General features: G+C 35.2%; 1 protein-coding gene across 2 annotated transcripts; it reads left to right on the forward strand.

Moving 5' to 3' along the window:
- The first annotated feature begins 7330 nt into the window (after positions 1-7330).
- Positions 7331-11381, forward strand: LOC131149901 (outer envelope pore protein 16, chloroplastic-like). Of its 2 annotated transcripts, none has more exons than XM_058100694.1 (6): positions 7331-7640; positions 7768-7819; positions 8122-8153; positions 10147-10180; positions 10357-10424; positions 11126-11381. In XM_058100694.1, the coding sequence occupies exons 1-6, from the start codon at positions 7527-7529 to the stop codon at positions 11264-11266; spliced, it is 441 nt and encodes a 146-aa protein (XP_057956677.1). In that variant the 5' UTR covers positions 7331-7526; the 3' UTR covers positions 11267-11381. The 2 variants fall into 2 exon arrangements, with proteins under 2 accessions (XP_057956677.1, XP_057956678.1); XM_058100695.1 differs by having other exon boundaries at positions 7424-7640; positions 11129-11381.
- Positions 11382-14575: the final 3194 nt, after the last annotated feature.

Here is a 14575-nt window from a genome sequence, read left to right on the forward strand (position 1 = left end):
CTCCTGTCAATTTGAACGTCGCAAATACTACCTTTTGTTCGTCTGTATATGGAAGCATTGCCAACATTTCCTCAATGTTTTGGACCCAATTTTCAGCCACAATTGGGTCAGCTCCTCCAGCAAAAGATGGGGGTTTCATCCGCGTAAACTATTCAATCGTGCAGCTACGCTCCCCCGAACTCTTGGCCATCTCAGCCATCACCTACTGGGTGACACTGCGTAATACCGCATCAGTATCTCCACCTCCCATACTGGAAGGTCCTGCTCCATCACTCCTAGTATTCGTACCACTACTTCCTAGGTCCATCCTAAAAAGACAAGGAACACAATTTAAGGACCCTATCTCCCATACAGATCTAATTTATTTCATCTAATAAAATTCTCATATTCACGATTAACTATCCTCCCTGATCTTAATTCAAAATCAAATCTTATAACCTAGACACACGATCCGACAATAGTTTACTATGGATTTCCTGAAATCCTCACCCTAGGAGAGACACAGAAACCACCACGAAAATCTTGTACCCAGGCCACAGAAAAAACCTCAAATCCTTTCCTATACTCTGGTATTGCTTCCCAAACACTCTAAAGTCTATAGAACCTAAAAACTTAGGCTCTGATACCAAGCTGTAACGACCTGACTTTCATGCCATTTTTTCCCTTCATATATATATATATATATATATATATATATATAAAATTGTAAAATTTCACTGCTCTAATTCCTTCTAATAAAACCAAATCATCATCACAGACCAGATAGGGACCATGGAATCTGGAACTCAATAAACTACTTATGCAACAGAGAGCAAAATACATACAACCACGTCAATATATATACAATACCAGAGTGTCAGAATTCTTCCCAAAATATGCATGCATAACCATTCCCAAAATACACTCATCTGAACCTAGCGACTATTCAAAAATGACTTCCCAAAATACTCAGCCTACAGACAGGGCAGTACTGTAGTCCCCTCTATTTGCGAGCCTGATTTGTTCACTTGACTGGATCACCTGAAAAATGTTAAATCACTGCGATGAGACAACACTCAGTAAGATGAAATATGTTATTACTAGCGTGTGACAAATGAGTTTACATAATTGTAAAATCTGATTTAGAAGTACTGCAAATAACTGAGCCTAAGAAAACACGTATAAATAATGTACAGTATAGCTCATACCTATGTTACTTAACATAAACTGTTTTTTTGAATTTTCTATTCATAATACTTCTAATATTCATAGGTATGTCTACAGTTTCTGTAAATCTAGATATATATAATAACTAAAAAAATTTCTTGGATGGATAACTAAAAGTCATGATTTAACCCCTTATGATAGGGTTGTGCGGCCCGCAGGTGAGACCTATCACTGGCTGGCCTACCAGAATAAGTCAATTGAACTCCGAAATTCAGATCGGCCTCCTCAAACCTAACTGACGGGGAGCTTGTCCACAATATAGGCATGATCGACTGCTGAAAATCCACATACTATCTAAGTTATGTGGTTGCACTCTGAATTAAAAATAGCTACTGTACTGTACTCTGCCGACTGAATCTAGTCCATCAGGGTCTGATACTATATATATAATTGATATTTCTATATTACTGTTTTACCACAATTTTGAAATAACCATAAAACTGTAAAACTGATTTGAGTAATCTGAAAATCTAAATAACTGACAGAATATTTAATATTTATATATCTGAATATCTGTCTGAGTGTCAGAGTATCTGGGTGTTATGGTTCTGAAATCATGGTATTCAAAAAATTCTAAAAATATTTGTTTCTGTACATATACTGTAAATCATGGTATTTAGGAAATACTATAAATTATGTTTCTGAATATTTTGTAAAATTTCTATCTGTATGTATACTGAAAATTCATCATTCTATAGAACATGTATATTCCATGATATTTTCTACTAATATAATGTAAAATATGGTATTTGTAAACTGTATAAATATTGTACTAATCTGTTACGAGCTTATGCCACACAATTAAATAATTAGATTCACATGTTCAAAAATCTGTAATTTCTGTAATACCAATATTTTATGATCTGAGTAATAGTCTAGTAAAACATATGATTTATACTGATAACCATACTAAAATTTCCTAGCATTGCTTATTTCCCTTACCTGACTATCTGAGCACTAACTGCTATTACAATCCCATATGCATGGCATTCATAATTTCAACATCTTGAGATGATACACGTATAATTTCCCAATCAACCAACTGAATTCACCTAAATAATTATCACATGCATATTCTCCCCAAATCCATAGGTGCATAATTTCTAAACTATAAATCATGTATCATTTTACCTGAGTTCCTGAAATATCACCCACTGGGGTCCTCAACCATTGCCTGCAGGGTCCCAAAACACCCTATTCCTGAACATATAATACCCTGATTTTACTTTACAAAACTCCAGTATATTCTTATGTAATACAAAATTTGGGTTCAAATGAACTTGGTAATACTAACAATACCAAAATAATCTATTTACCTTGATTTTGGGATGGTTCCCAAACTTCTCAAATCAACATATTGCTCTGGCTATGTTGTAGATAATCTCAAATCAACATTTTAATCGTCGAACCAGGGAGAGACGGTGCCAAAAAACTAGATAGAAGTGAGAGAAACTGTATTCTAGAGAGAGAGAAGAAATTCTGCTGAAATTCTCACAGAAAAAATTTTTAGCTTTATATAGAAAACTTGTCCACGTGGACTCGTCGACGAGACACATCACCTCGTTGACAAGTCAATGAAGGGAGCTCGTCGACGAACACCTTCTCCTCGTCGATGAGTTTCAGGTCTGGAACAGGCCTCTCAGTAAGTTCTTGTGGACGAGACATTTGTTCCCATCGACGAGCCCAAAAGCCCTGCTCATCGACGAGCACTTCTACACTTGTCAACGAGACCTTGCTGAAATCCCTTTTGAAATTTTCTTTTCTCTCCTTTCTTTATCATTTAATTATCATAATTCTTTGAGTCTCTAAAGTAATGCTACTCGATAAACAATTGGACCTATCCTTTCCAGGATCTTAAATGACCTAATGTACCGAGGGTTTAACTTCCCCTTCTTCCCAAACCTCATCACCCCTTTCATCGGGGCGATCTTATATGCCTTATCTCGAACTCTAACTCTCGTTGGCGAGTATCTGCATAAATCTTCCACCGACTTTGTGCTGCTATGATTCTTTCCCTGATAAGATCGACCTTTGTAGAGGTCTGCTGAATCAGTTCCGGTCCCAAAATCTGTCGTTCGCCTACCTAATCTCAGTGCAACGGAGATCAACACTGACGACCATACAAGGCCTGTAACAACCTGCCTATTTTACCATAATAATATATTTTTTTCATAATATCATTTAATATAATAATTTTGTTATCCCATTCAACTGTTAAAACATAATCAACCTAGACCCATGGATACTAGGGATATACCTGAAATACAACTCTGATACTTAAGCAGCAGGAAACGTAATTTACAAACATATCATACAACCAACCACAATACTAGAGTCCTACTAAAATTTATATATATATATATATATATATATATATATATATATATATATATATATATATATACAATCATCCACAAAAGACCAAAAGTAGCCTAGGGTCAGTTCCCAAAAATAAATCCAACCCTAACTCAACAACTCACCCTTCTGACAGGGTAGCTCAGTCGGACTGTACTGTCGTGGAGCTCTAACTACTCTTCTATCTGGATTTTCTAAAATATTTATATAGGTGGGGTGAGACACCTCTCATTAAGGAAAATAAACTAGTGTCAGTGTATGGCAACATGAGTATTTTCGTGTTGTACATATAAATAATTCATAAAACATAATTGGAAAAGTCTGATTGTATTAAACTGAGTAAAACATGATTTGTCAATTTATAATATAACATACTACATACTGTATATGGAAAACATCTTATATAACTGTACTATACTAAAATAACATTTAGGATGGATAGCTAGCTGATGTCATGTCTTACCCCCACATGATTGGGTTGTGCGGCCCGAAGGCGGGACCTTGCAATGGCTGGCCGACCATGCTAGATCAAACATATGTCTGTAAGTATGATGGACCTACCCCACCTGGTCCCAAACTGCTAGGGGAACATCACCACTCTACACTAAAGCCATATTGACTGCCATCTCCCATACTACTGGTCGTGTGGTAGCACTATCATAATTCTGAACATATAGCTACAGTACTGTGCTCCTAAAAACTGAACTATACCATACCATTCGGGTTCTGATAACATATAATATGTTTCATATATTGAACATAACTGTTTCGTATTTCATAATAATATCTGACATGATAATATTTCATGAATTCTGTCTTATCATAAATGATTATGGCATCTCCGCCAACATGAATCATGACATCTGCGCCGGCATAACATAACATGTAAACTCGGCATCTGCGCCAGCAAATCGTAATATACTGAACATGAATTTCTTGCATTGTTTACATAATATTCATGAAATCATAGTTTCTACACTGTTTATAATTTTCCTGAAAACCGAAAATACATGTTTATTATGAAATAACATAATATTCCATAAGCATAATTTTCATGGTAAATAATATTCATGCCACATAAGATGGATAACATTCTGGTGTAAAATTTATTCCAAAATCATATTTCCTGATAAAACATATTTAAATCATATCCCTGTTCATAGTAGTATTTCCCAAACATAATTCTACGATATATATATTTACCTGAAATTAAATGCTGTAAAATAATAAATATATTTTCATAAAAAGACTGACTTAACTTATCCCCTTACCTACCTTACTGAGATGCCCACATAGTTTAATCCTAAGCCCGTGACATTTTCAGCACAAAATCTACAATTTCCATTTCCCCAAAACATTCAACAGAATTTCAACATAATTTCCATAAAACATTTCCTAGGCTCCCAATAACCTAAATAAATTGTTAAACTCTAAAATAATCAAATTACCTTGGTTTTCCTAAACTATGCCCGCAAGGTCCCAAAATTACACTCGCGGCGCTTAACCGAGTCCTAAATTCAATGACCCTAATTCAACCCCAAAATGCCCAATATTTAACATTTCTAAATCTACAATAATTAAATAATAATTAGCCCTTTAATTACCCTCTTAGCCTACTTTTGGGGTTATGTCTACAATCATCCCACGAGAAATCTGCTTCGTTAGACTTGTAGAGAATCATCTCTAGATTCTCGTGGTGGTGTCTGATCGTCAATTGGGCTTAAGATTTACAAGAAATTGAGGTAAAAGTGAGAATTAAGCTTACCCCAAGAGATATGCTTACGCCGCTCTCCCACAACAAATTCGCTTTGGTAGGAATGTCGGTGGTGGAGATCGGAACCCAATGATACTTTTCATTTTCTGATCGACCGAATATTGGAGACAAAATTGAGAAAAGTGAGGAGGGGGAATCGGAGAGTGAGATGGAGAGAGAGAAACCTCTCTTTGTTGTTGCGTGCCTGAAGGATCTCAAGATCCTTCAGGATTAAGCTATATATATTATATATATATTATAATAATATTATATTAATATATTATTATATTATGTCATATTATATTATTAAATAAATAATAATAAATATTTAATTTAATTAATTTTAACTTTTAAAATTTTTTAAAATTAAATTAATTTTTTTTTTTTTTTTTTTTCCATGCATACAAATTTTGGGGTCATTACATTCTCTCCTCACAAAAATTTCATCCTTGAAATTTATTGAATACAACCCCAAGTAAAATCCATCGTTAACCTCACAAGTTTTAAGTTAGTCTTGTAAACAACTCTATTAAAACTAGTAACTAACATAAATCGTTGGATCATACATCTTGTCCTAATACACCTTACTTCAGCACCAACTATAGAGATCCAAAGAAATTATAATAATTAAATAATAAGAAAAAAAAAGAGAAAAATGAATTGTAATTTGGAAATTCAAACAGGGGTCTCGTCAACGAACACATCAAAAAACATGTTTCAGTTATTTTCAAGAATAACATGATAATACAATAAACATGATTTCAGAATATATGATAAACAGTACATTTATTCAGATAAGTATATATGATATGTTCGGTGCAAGGCCGTGATTGATACCCGGCGTGAGGCCGTAATTATGCATGTTTCGGCGCAAGGCCACAGTTATGATTGTATTCGGTGCAAGGCCGTAATTATTTATATTATACTTTATCCCGAACGATTTAAGCGTGTCGAAGAAGGCTCTTGGAGTTCTCGTTAATGCTTTTGTGAAGAATAATTTAAAAGTCTTTATATAACTTGTCCCACACTAATTGTTTAAGAGACTCGAGAGCTATTTTTATGTAAGAACTAGCTCTTGTAACTTGCGAACAAATAAGCACCTTGGCTTCCTCACATGTCACCTGACATGTTTTTGTTGTTGATTTTTTATTTAACAATTTTTACTCACTTAATTGATGCTTGAGTGTGTGTACCTATCAATTCAATTTCCTTTTATATGTTGACATATTTTTGTTTGCCATAAAATATTTTTTCATGTCACTATCCGTGTCACATGTCTTTCAACTAGTCTCATTTGTATCATTAATCACTATATTAGTTCGATCTTACAAATTTCTTTCTATCTTTTGTTGTCAATCCATAAGGCTATCGTTATTCAAAATGCTTTTCTTTTTTGGGAATATTTTTCATTTGTTATTGTTCTTGTTGTAGTTATTGCTATTTCCCGATCCATAATTGCATGTTATTATTAGACAAGTTGTTGTATCCTAAAGTGGATACCACCGAATCTTTTATACTATATTAGAGGGATAAAATCTATCGTAAGGGTAGAACTATGCAAGTCTCAATAAATACTCTCTAATTAATTTTCCTCCATCAAGCCATCAAAATCTCTTAAATTTTCTTTTACCATTCAATTGTTATAAACTATGAACTGAAAAATCAATTTCAATTTTTAACTTAACAAAATAAAAAACAAACTTATTATTTAACTAGTTGTGGGCACACACGATTTGTGACTTTTAAGTGGTCATCATAATAAAATAAATTTTTAAAAAATAATAAATAAATTGTAAAAGTTGTATTTTAGGAAAATTATAGACAATTAGGGATTTAAAAAAAAAAGGAGATATTTATGTATAATTATAAGAATATTTTTAAAATATATATGGATAGTTATAGAAATATTTTTTGAATTTTACGAGGAGTCATAGGAATATGTTGAAAATATTAAAGATGATAGTTATGGAAACTTTCTGAAAAGTTTATAAATAGTTATAGGGATATCTTAAGCATATTAAAAATCAAAAAAATAAAAAATAAAAGGGAGGAAATCCCAAGATATTTTTTAAAAAGTGAAGGAGTAGAGTGCGAACGCAACTACAAAATATCGAGGTGTGAGCTGTCTGTGTCCGCGCGCGTATATATATAACTTTATATTGGTCGAGTTAAGGAGCAGGGTTTAGTGAAGAAGAAAACGACGTAGAGGGAAATGCCAAGCAGCTGGTTATCTGGTTCGCTGTCGACTCCGAGGGTGGATGTTTTCGTCGACGTCGGCAATCCTTTCCTCAATCGCACCGTCGATGGCTTCCTGAAGATCGGAGCGGTACAGACTTCCCTTTATTTCACTTCATTTCGATCTATTCCCTCGACCATTTTCTCGATCTTCGAATTTCTTCTTCCTCCGAATGTCATCGTCAAAATGACACCCCATCCTTTGTTATTTCTCTCAGGTCGCCGCCGCGAGAGCCGCCACAGAGGAATCATATTACATCCTCAAGACAGGTTTCTCCTTTCTTATCTCGGCTTCGATAAATTTTCTATTCCTCAAGTGTAGTTCTCCGTTTGGTTGCCGATAAAACTGATGAGAGAAAATTGAGTAAGTGCTTCATTTTGTATTTTATGTTCTATTCGTTTTAAATTATCTTCGTTCACTGGTCTCTGCTTTCTCTGGTCCCATTTTGTTCGTGTTCTCTTGGCAACCAAATAGGACATTTGATGATTCGCCTTCGGCTTTAATGTTACTCTTTTAGTATGAATTGAGGAAGTGATTCTTATGTGCGCTGCTTTTTACATGCTTTTTGCAGGGAATTTTGCGCAAGCGAAATTTGAGCACTCAGTGAGATCTCTTCTCATCTCGATTATCGTGTTTGTGTTTGTTGAAGCTCCGGAAGCTGCTTACTTTCTGCTATGCATATAGAATTGTCTATTGTTGGAGAAGGAGGTTCCCTTGGGTTGAGGAGCGATCCTGCTAATGACTATTTGAGAGTCCACACATCTGGAGTACCCATTTCAAGTCTTCAATTTGAATTTATATGAATTTGAACGAAACTTGTTATAATCTGCACTATATGTTATTCATATTCACATAAGCACTAACCTAAAATTTCAACTCTAAATTCTTAAATACAGGATGACCATTTACTCCTTTCTTAGTGAACTGCATATCCTTTAGATGTGTAGGCCCCGTTTGATATCAAGCCATTCTTATTCATGCATCCCTTTTAATTTAAATAATCTTCTTTTTTATTTATTTATTTTTTCTCTTTCTTTCTGAAGGTAAATATACTTTTCCTACTGTTATTTTAATAAATTTACTCTTTCTATTGTTGAAGACCCTTTTTTTCTCACTTTTTCTTTTGGTAAATAAAGTTGAACTGTATGCACTTGCAGTCATGTTTTTAGTGATATTTACTCTTTCTATTGTGGGACTTAAGGCTTGTTATTGTTGTTATTGTTTTGTATTTGACCTTGTTTTTCTTGCCTATGGTCAATTACATGATAAGTTGCCATGATGTCTGTAATTCAGCCAAAAATCTTCTTGAGCTGGGAAATAGAAAAGGGCAGAGGCAAGATCTCACCTGCGGCCCTGCCCACTACATTACATCTCCAGCCTGCAAATATTAATATAGTGAATACACATATTAGTCACATTGATAGTACTAGACTTTAGGGAAAAAAGAAAGGAAGAAATGAAGGATTGTCTTTTTATTTGCATTCACTCTTTGTGTTAGGTTTAATCTCATTTACTAAGTAAAGAAAAACAAAAAGCTTGATCTCATCATGAGTTATAATATATTTTGGGTAGAATTACACAAAAACCACTCAACTTATAACCAATAAAGACGTCATATGGAAAATATTAATCTAAAACTATGGATTGCTAGATTTAGTGTTACCATGTTTTGAAACATATGTACTGATTTTCTATTTGCTAGGGTGTTAAATTTCATAACTATGAGATTACATTCCTGCTGTAAACATTTCGTTTTGATTATTTTCATTTAATGCTATCATATGACCAATAGCATGTTCATTTTTATTTCTATTATGGAGCTTCCACATTATTTTTCTTTTAAAATATATCCTTTTCACCCAACAGGAGGAAACAGTTCTATACAACCATCTCCTAAAATTTTCACCATAACTTGACTGCATCCATATATGATCTCCTTCATTACCACGACTAACTTTTGCTTTAGTGTGCTCTTCAACTTCTCAATAAGTACATTGTTAACTAAAATAAACTTAAATTTCCACATTTCTATTCGTTTGTTTTCTAATGCACATCAAACTCTCGGGGTTTTATTTGGCTAGTGGTTGTCTTCATGAAAATCCTCAAGTCACCTTCAATGTGAATGTGAATATCTTATCTTTCCTACCCCTAATTAAAAACTATATTAGACCCAACGCTGCAGTCATAGATCCTTTCCACAAGCAGTGGCCAAAAGATCACGACCAGTGCAATATCCAATCATAGCCAAATGCTGCTTTTACACTCCTCATTTGCATGGTTGCACCAAACAATAAGCTTGTGTGAGGAAAGTGCTGAGGTCTGCCAGCCAATATAAGCTGTTTCTTCTACTTCCATTATTTGTTAGCTTCATTGTACATATATTGCCTGGAAAAAACAGCTTCTTCTCATTCCCTTTAAAATTTCACCAGCCTCTTGCTTAATGGATTATATCCAACTTGAAATTGAAAGCTAAAACAGATTAAGAATTTAGGTTTGAAGGTAATTCATTTATTTTTTTTGTCATTCGCACAAACATGCAATAGATGGATATGATTTATTTTTATCATCCTAATCATTGGAGTTACTTTTATTGCAGTTGAAGAAGATGTGTAAAGAAGCTGCATATTGGGGTAAGGATTGAGTCTGCATATGGTAGATTCTGGGAACCTGTTTTGTATGAGAAGTGCAACTCTTTTTTTTGTTTTTCATGTTATTCTTTTTATCTTGTTTGTTCTGTTTTGGGTGTGTGTGTTTTTTGACAACAAATGTAGGACTGCGGTAATAATTCCTTTCATTGAACTGACAGGAACTGTAGCTGGAGTTTATGTTGGAATGGAGCTTGGGGCGGAGAGGATTTGTGGCACCAGAGACTGGGTAAAAGTTTGCAGTAGATTGGTTTGTTTACATAGCTGAACCTCCTTCAAAGTTTAGACCGGTTTGTTTACATAGCTGAACCGCCTTCAAAGTTTAGACCTTAAGATCACCTACTTAGCTAAAGTGCCAGGGAGGACAGGAAAAAATGATGTTTTTCTTACTCTTTTTTTCTAGATTTGTCAGTAAATTATATTGCATATTTAAATGCTGGCTTGATGTCATATTGAGCTGCATATATAAAAGATTATATTTCAGTATAAAAATTACTTATTATCAAATTTGGTATTGCCTCCTAGCAAGGTAATTCCTTATATCCACTAGGTGTCACCCTATTGGAAATATGCTGGATTTGCTTGCAGCAATGGAAAATACATCTTACTATTAGAAAAACCCAAATACAAGGCTTATTATTTTTGAGACAAATCCTTGCAGAAGGGGCTGTAATTTTTTTCTATGTAACATTAGGAAGGTTTAATCATGGCCTAAAGTAGAAATTGCTAAGATTACCACAACTTCATAAAAGTGAACTTCTCATCTTTTTGTCTACTGACTTTGTGAATTGCCTGATGCATCACAACCAATTGCTGAATGTCCTCCTTACTGCTGTTTTTCAACAAGGAGTTCTTTTTTCAAGTTCAAGTTTCAAATAGGAATGCTGTCTTCACCCGTTTGTCTTTGAATAATTTTTTTTTTTTTTTCAGAAGAATGCCATGATTGGGGGTGCATTGACTGGAGCTCTGATATCCCTTGCCTGCAGAAACAAAGGAGACAAGATTGCAGTGGATGCCATCACAGGAGGTGCTGTGGCAACTGCTGCAGAGTTCCTCAACTATCTCACTTGAACAAACTGGAACTCAAAATGTTAGGCTGTGAGAGTGAACCCTTTACAATCATTTCAAGCTATGCAAATAACAATATGTATATTGAAAAGTCAAGGTTGTATTTTTTGTTGTCTTAGTTTTTAGGATGTTCAGCCTAGTCCGCAGGATTCTGTTTTTACATGTTGAGTAGTGCTCTAGAGGAGTTTGTTTACATACTTAGTAGTGCTTGTATTTAGTGCTTATTTTTATGCTTTTAATTTTTGTGCATTAGCCTATATAAAGGCTGTTTGTGTGATGAATAATATGAGTGGAGTATCACCTATCAAAAAACACTTCTCTCCTCTTATTTCTATTAGTGGTATCAGAGCTCGTTGCATTGAGTGGTTCCAAAGAAAGAGAGAGAATTAGTAAAGCAAGAGAGTTCCTGAGATAAGAGTGATAAAGCACTAGCTCTATTTTCTTTTGCAACAACAAAACTATGGCAACTGAAAATTTTGTCCAACCAGCCATTTCCCGCTTTGATGGTCACTATGACCATTGGAGCATGCAAATGAGAATTTTCTCAGATCCAAGGAGTACAGGCAAGTTGTCTTTGAAGGAATTACGAAACCAGCAACTAGCATGACATTGATGGATGCGCAAAAAAATAGAGTTAGAAGGGCAACAATTGAAAGATCTCGAGGCGAATAATTATCTTTTCCAAACTATTGATTGCTCAATCTTGGAAACCATTCTTTGCAAAGACACCTCCAAGCATATTTACGATTCCATGAAGAAGAAGTACCAAAGTTCCACAAAGGCAAAGAGGCAGCAGCTTCAAGCACTTTGTATGGAGTTCGAAACACTTTGAATGAAGTCAGGAGAATGAGTTTTAGATTATTTCTCTCAGACAGTGGTGATCATGAACAAGATGCAGATCCACGGCGACAAGACGGAGCATGTGACCATAGTAGAAAAGATTCTTCGATCCATGATACCAAAATTTAATTTTGTTGTTTGTTCCACAGAAGAATCTCATGGTGTTGATGAACTATCAATTGATGAATTACAAAGTTCTTTGTTGGTTCATGAGTAAAAAATTAACCAGCAGGAGAAAGATGAACAAGCATGGAAAGCCTTATCAGAAAATCACTCTACACCAAGTAGAATTGATAGAGGACGAGGTAGAGGCATAGGTTGAGGTAGAGGAGGTAGAGAAAATAATGATCGTGGAAACCAACAACAACACAATCAGAATGAAGAGAATCAATTTCAAGGAAGAGGACGTGGAGGCCACCATTCAACAACTTATAGACCAAAGTTAGCAGACAAGTCCAATGTTGAATGCTATAAATGTCATAGATATGGCCGAATGTCAAATTAATTTGGATAGACTTAGTTAAGAAAGAACTAACTTTGCAGAAGAAGAAGAAGAGGTGTCTCTTTTGATGGTGTGTCACGTGAAGAAAGAAACTCAAAAAAAGAAGAAGTGGTATTTAGATACTGGCTAAAGCAACCACATGTGTGGAGATAAGAAGGCGTTCCTTGACTTGGATGAATCTTTTCGTAACACTATTAAGTTTGGTGACAATTCCATGGTTTCTGTTATAGGAAAAGGAAGGGTAATTATCCAAACCAAAGGAAATCACACCCACTCTATCTTTAATGTTCTTTTTGTGCTAGATTTAAAGACCAACTTGTTAGTGTGGGCTAGCTGCAAGAAAAGGGATACGGGATTTCTATTAAAAAATGAGTACGTCAAATTCAAGATGCAAAGTTGGGCTTAATTGCTCAAAGTAACATGACGGTGAATCGTATGTTCCCTCTTTATCTCCACAACACCACTCATTCATGCTTCGCAAAAAAATTGATGGATGTGGCATGCCTATGACTTTTCTCTATGGTCATCTAAGCTTTAGTGGATTGAAGACTACAACAGAAAAATATGGTGATTGGTCTTCCTTAGATCATAGCTCCCTCTGATGTTGTAAGGAATGTGTTGTTGGCAAACAACTTTGAAATCAATTTCCACAAGGAAAATCATGGCGAGTGAAAGGGCATTGGAGTTGGTTCATTCCGATATTTCTGGGCCAATAAATCCATCTTCTAATGGAGGTAAAAGGTACATAATTACCTTCATTGAGGATTATAGTCGGAAAATTTGGGTCTACTTTTTGCAAGAAAAAATCTAAAGCTTTTGTAACCTTTAAAAGTTATAAAGTGCTTATTAAGAAAGAGGTTGGCAACCCAAAAAAAGTTCTTCACATTGATCATGATGGAGAATATAACTCACATGAATTTGAAAATTTCTATGAGACCTATGGAATCAAGAGACAACTTACAGCAACATACACATCCCAACAGAATGGTGCGTGCGAGAGGAAGAATTGCACTATTCTGAATATGGTGCAAAGTGTTCTAACAAGGAGTGGAACTCTGAAGAAATTATGGCTTGAAGCAGTCAATTGGAGTATTCATATTTTGAACAGAAGCCCCACTCTTGCTGTTCAAAATATCAGGGGTGAGGAATTAGTTTAAGATATAATATACTAATTAGATGATATGTTATGATAATAGGGTCCTAAGCTAAGTTTATTGTCTTTTCATGATGGACCCTGGAGGTAGTAGCGTACATGCTAGTGGTAATGAGGGTGTTGGGCCCTCAGGCGCTGTGAGTGGGAATTCAGATGCAGTCATGCTCAGTGTGGCTCAGCAAGTGATGGCTGAAATTGCTAGGAACTCTAGAGAGCTGGGTGGTTCATCTGTAGGCCATGACAACTCGATCGAGAAGTTTATTAAGATGAATCCTCCGCTTTCTCAGGGGGAACTGATCTTGCGGTTGCTAAAAATTGGGTGCAGGAGATTGAAAAAGTATTTGTAGTGCTACAGTGAACTGAGTAACAGAGGGTGCTGTTTGTTACATATAAACTGATTGGAGAAGTTGAGAGATGATGGACAACAGTGAAACTCCTAGAGCACCATAGGAAAGTGCCTATAGAGATGACATGAGAGCGATTTAAGGAGATATTTTTTGATAGATATTTTTCAGTCATGTCTAGGGAAGCCAAGATTGAGGAGTTCCTGAATCTGAAGTAGGGACAGCAAATAGTATAGCACTACGCGGCGAGATTCATTGAGTTATCTCGCTTCGTTTTGCACATTATTCCAGATGAAGCGAGAAGGTATGACAATTTGAAAGGGGTTTAAGGAGAGAATTATATAAGCAAGTGTCGATACTGAAATTGCAAGATTTCGTCGAGCTGGTAGACAGGGCAACTATGGTAGAGGCCGGAGAGCGGTTGGAGGCTAAGGAGTAGAGACAGAGGAAGAGATCCACGTTGTCTGGTTCCC

Source organism: Malania oleifera, chromosome 2, assembly GCF_029873635.1.
Source record: "Malania oleifera isolate guangnan ecotype guangnan chromosome 2, ASM2987363v1, whole genome shotgun sequence".
Classification (NCBI taxonomy): Eukaryota; Viridiplantae; Streptophyta; class Magnoliopsida; order Santalales; family Ximeniaceae; genus Malania; species Malania oleifera.

Excerpts from the sequence above, each read along its gene's own strand:
- LOC131149901 (XM_058100694.1), top strand. The coding sequence starts at position 7,527 with ATGCCAAGCAGCTGGTTATCTGGTTCGCTGTCGACTCCGAGGGTGGAT. Across the intron at positions 7,641-7,767 it reads GCTTCCTGAAGATCGGAGCG|GTCGCCGCCGCGAGAGCCGC; the intron begins GTACAGACTTCC and ends TATTTCTCTCAG. Across the intron at positions 10,181-10,356 it reads TAAAGAAGCTGCATATTGGG|GAACTGTAGCTGGAGTTTAT; the intron begins GTAAGGATTGAG and ends TTGAACTGACAG.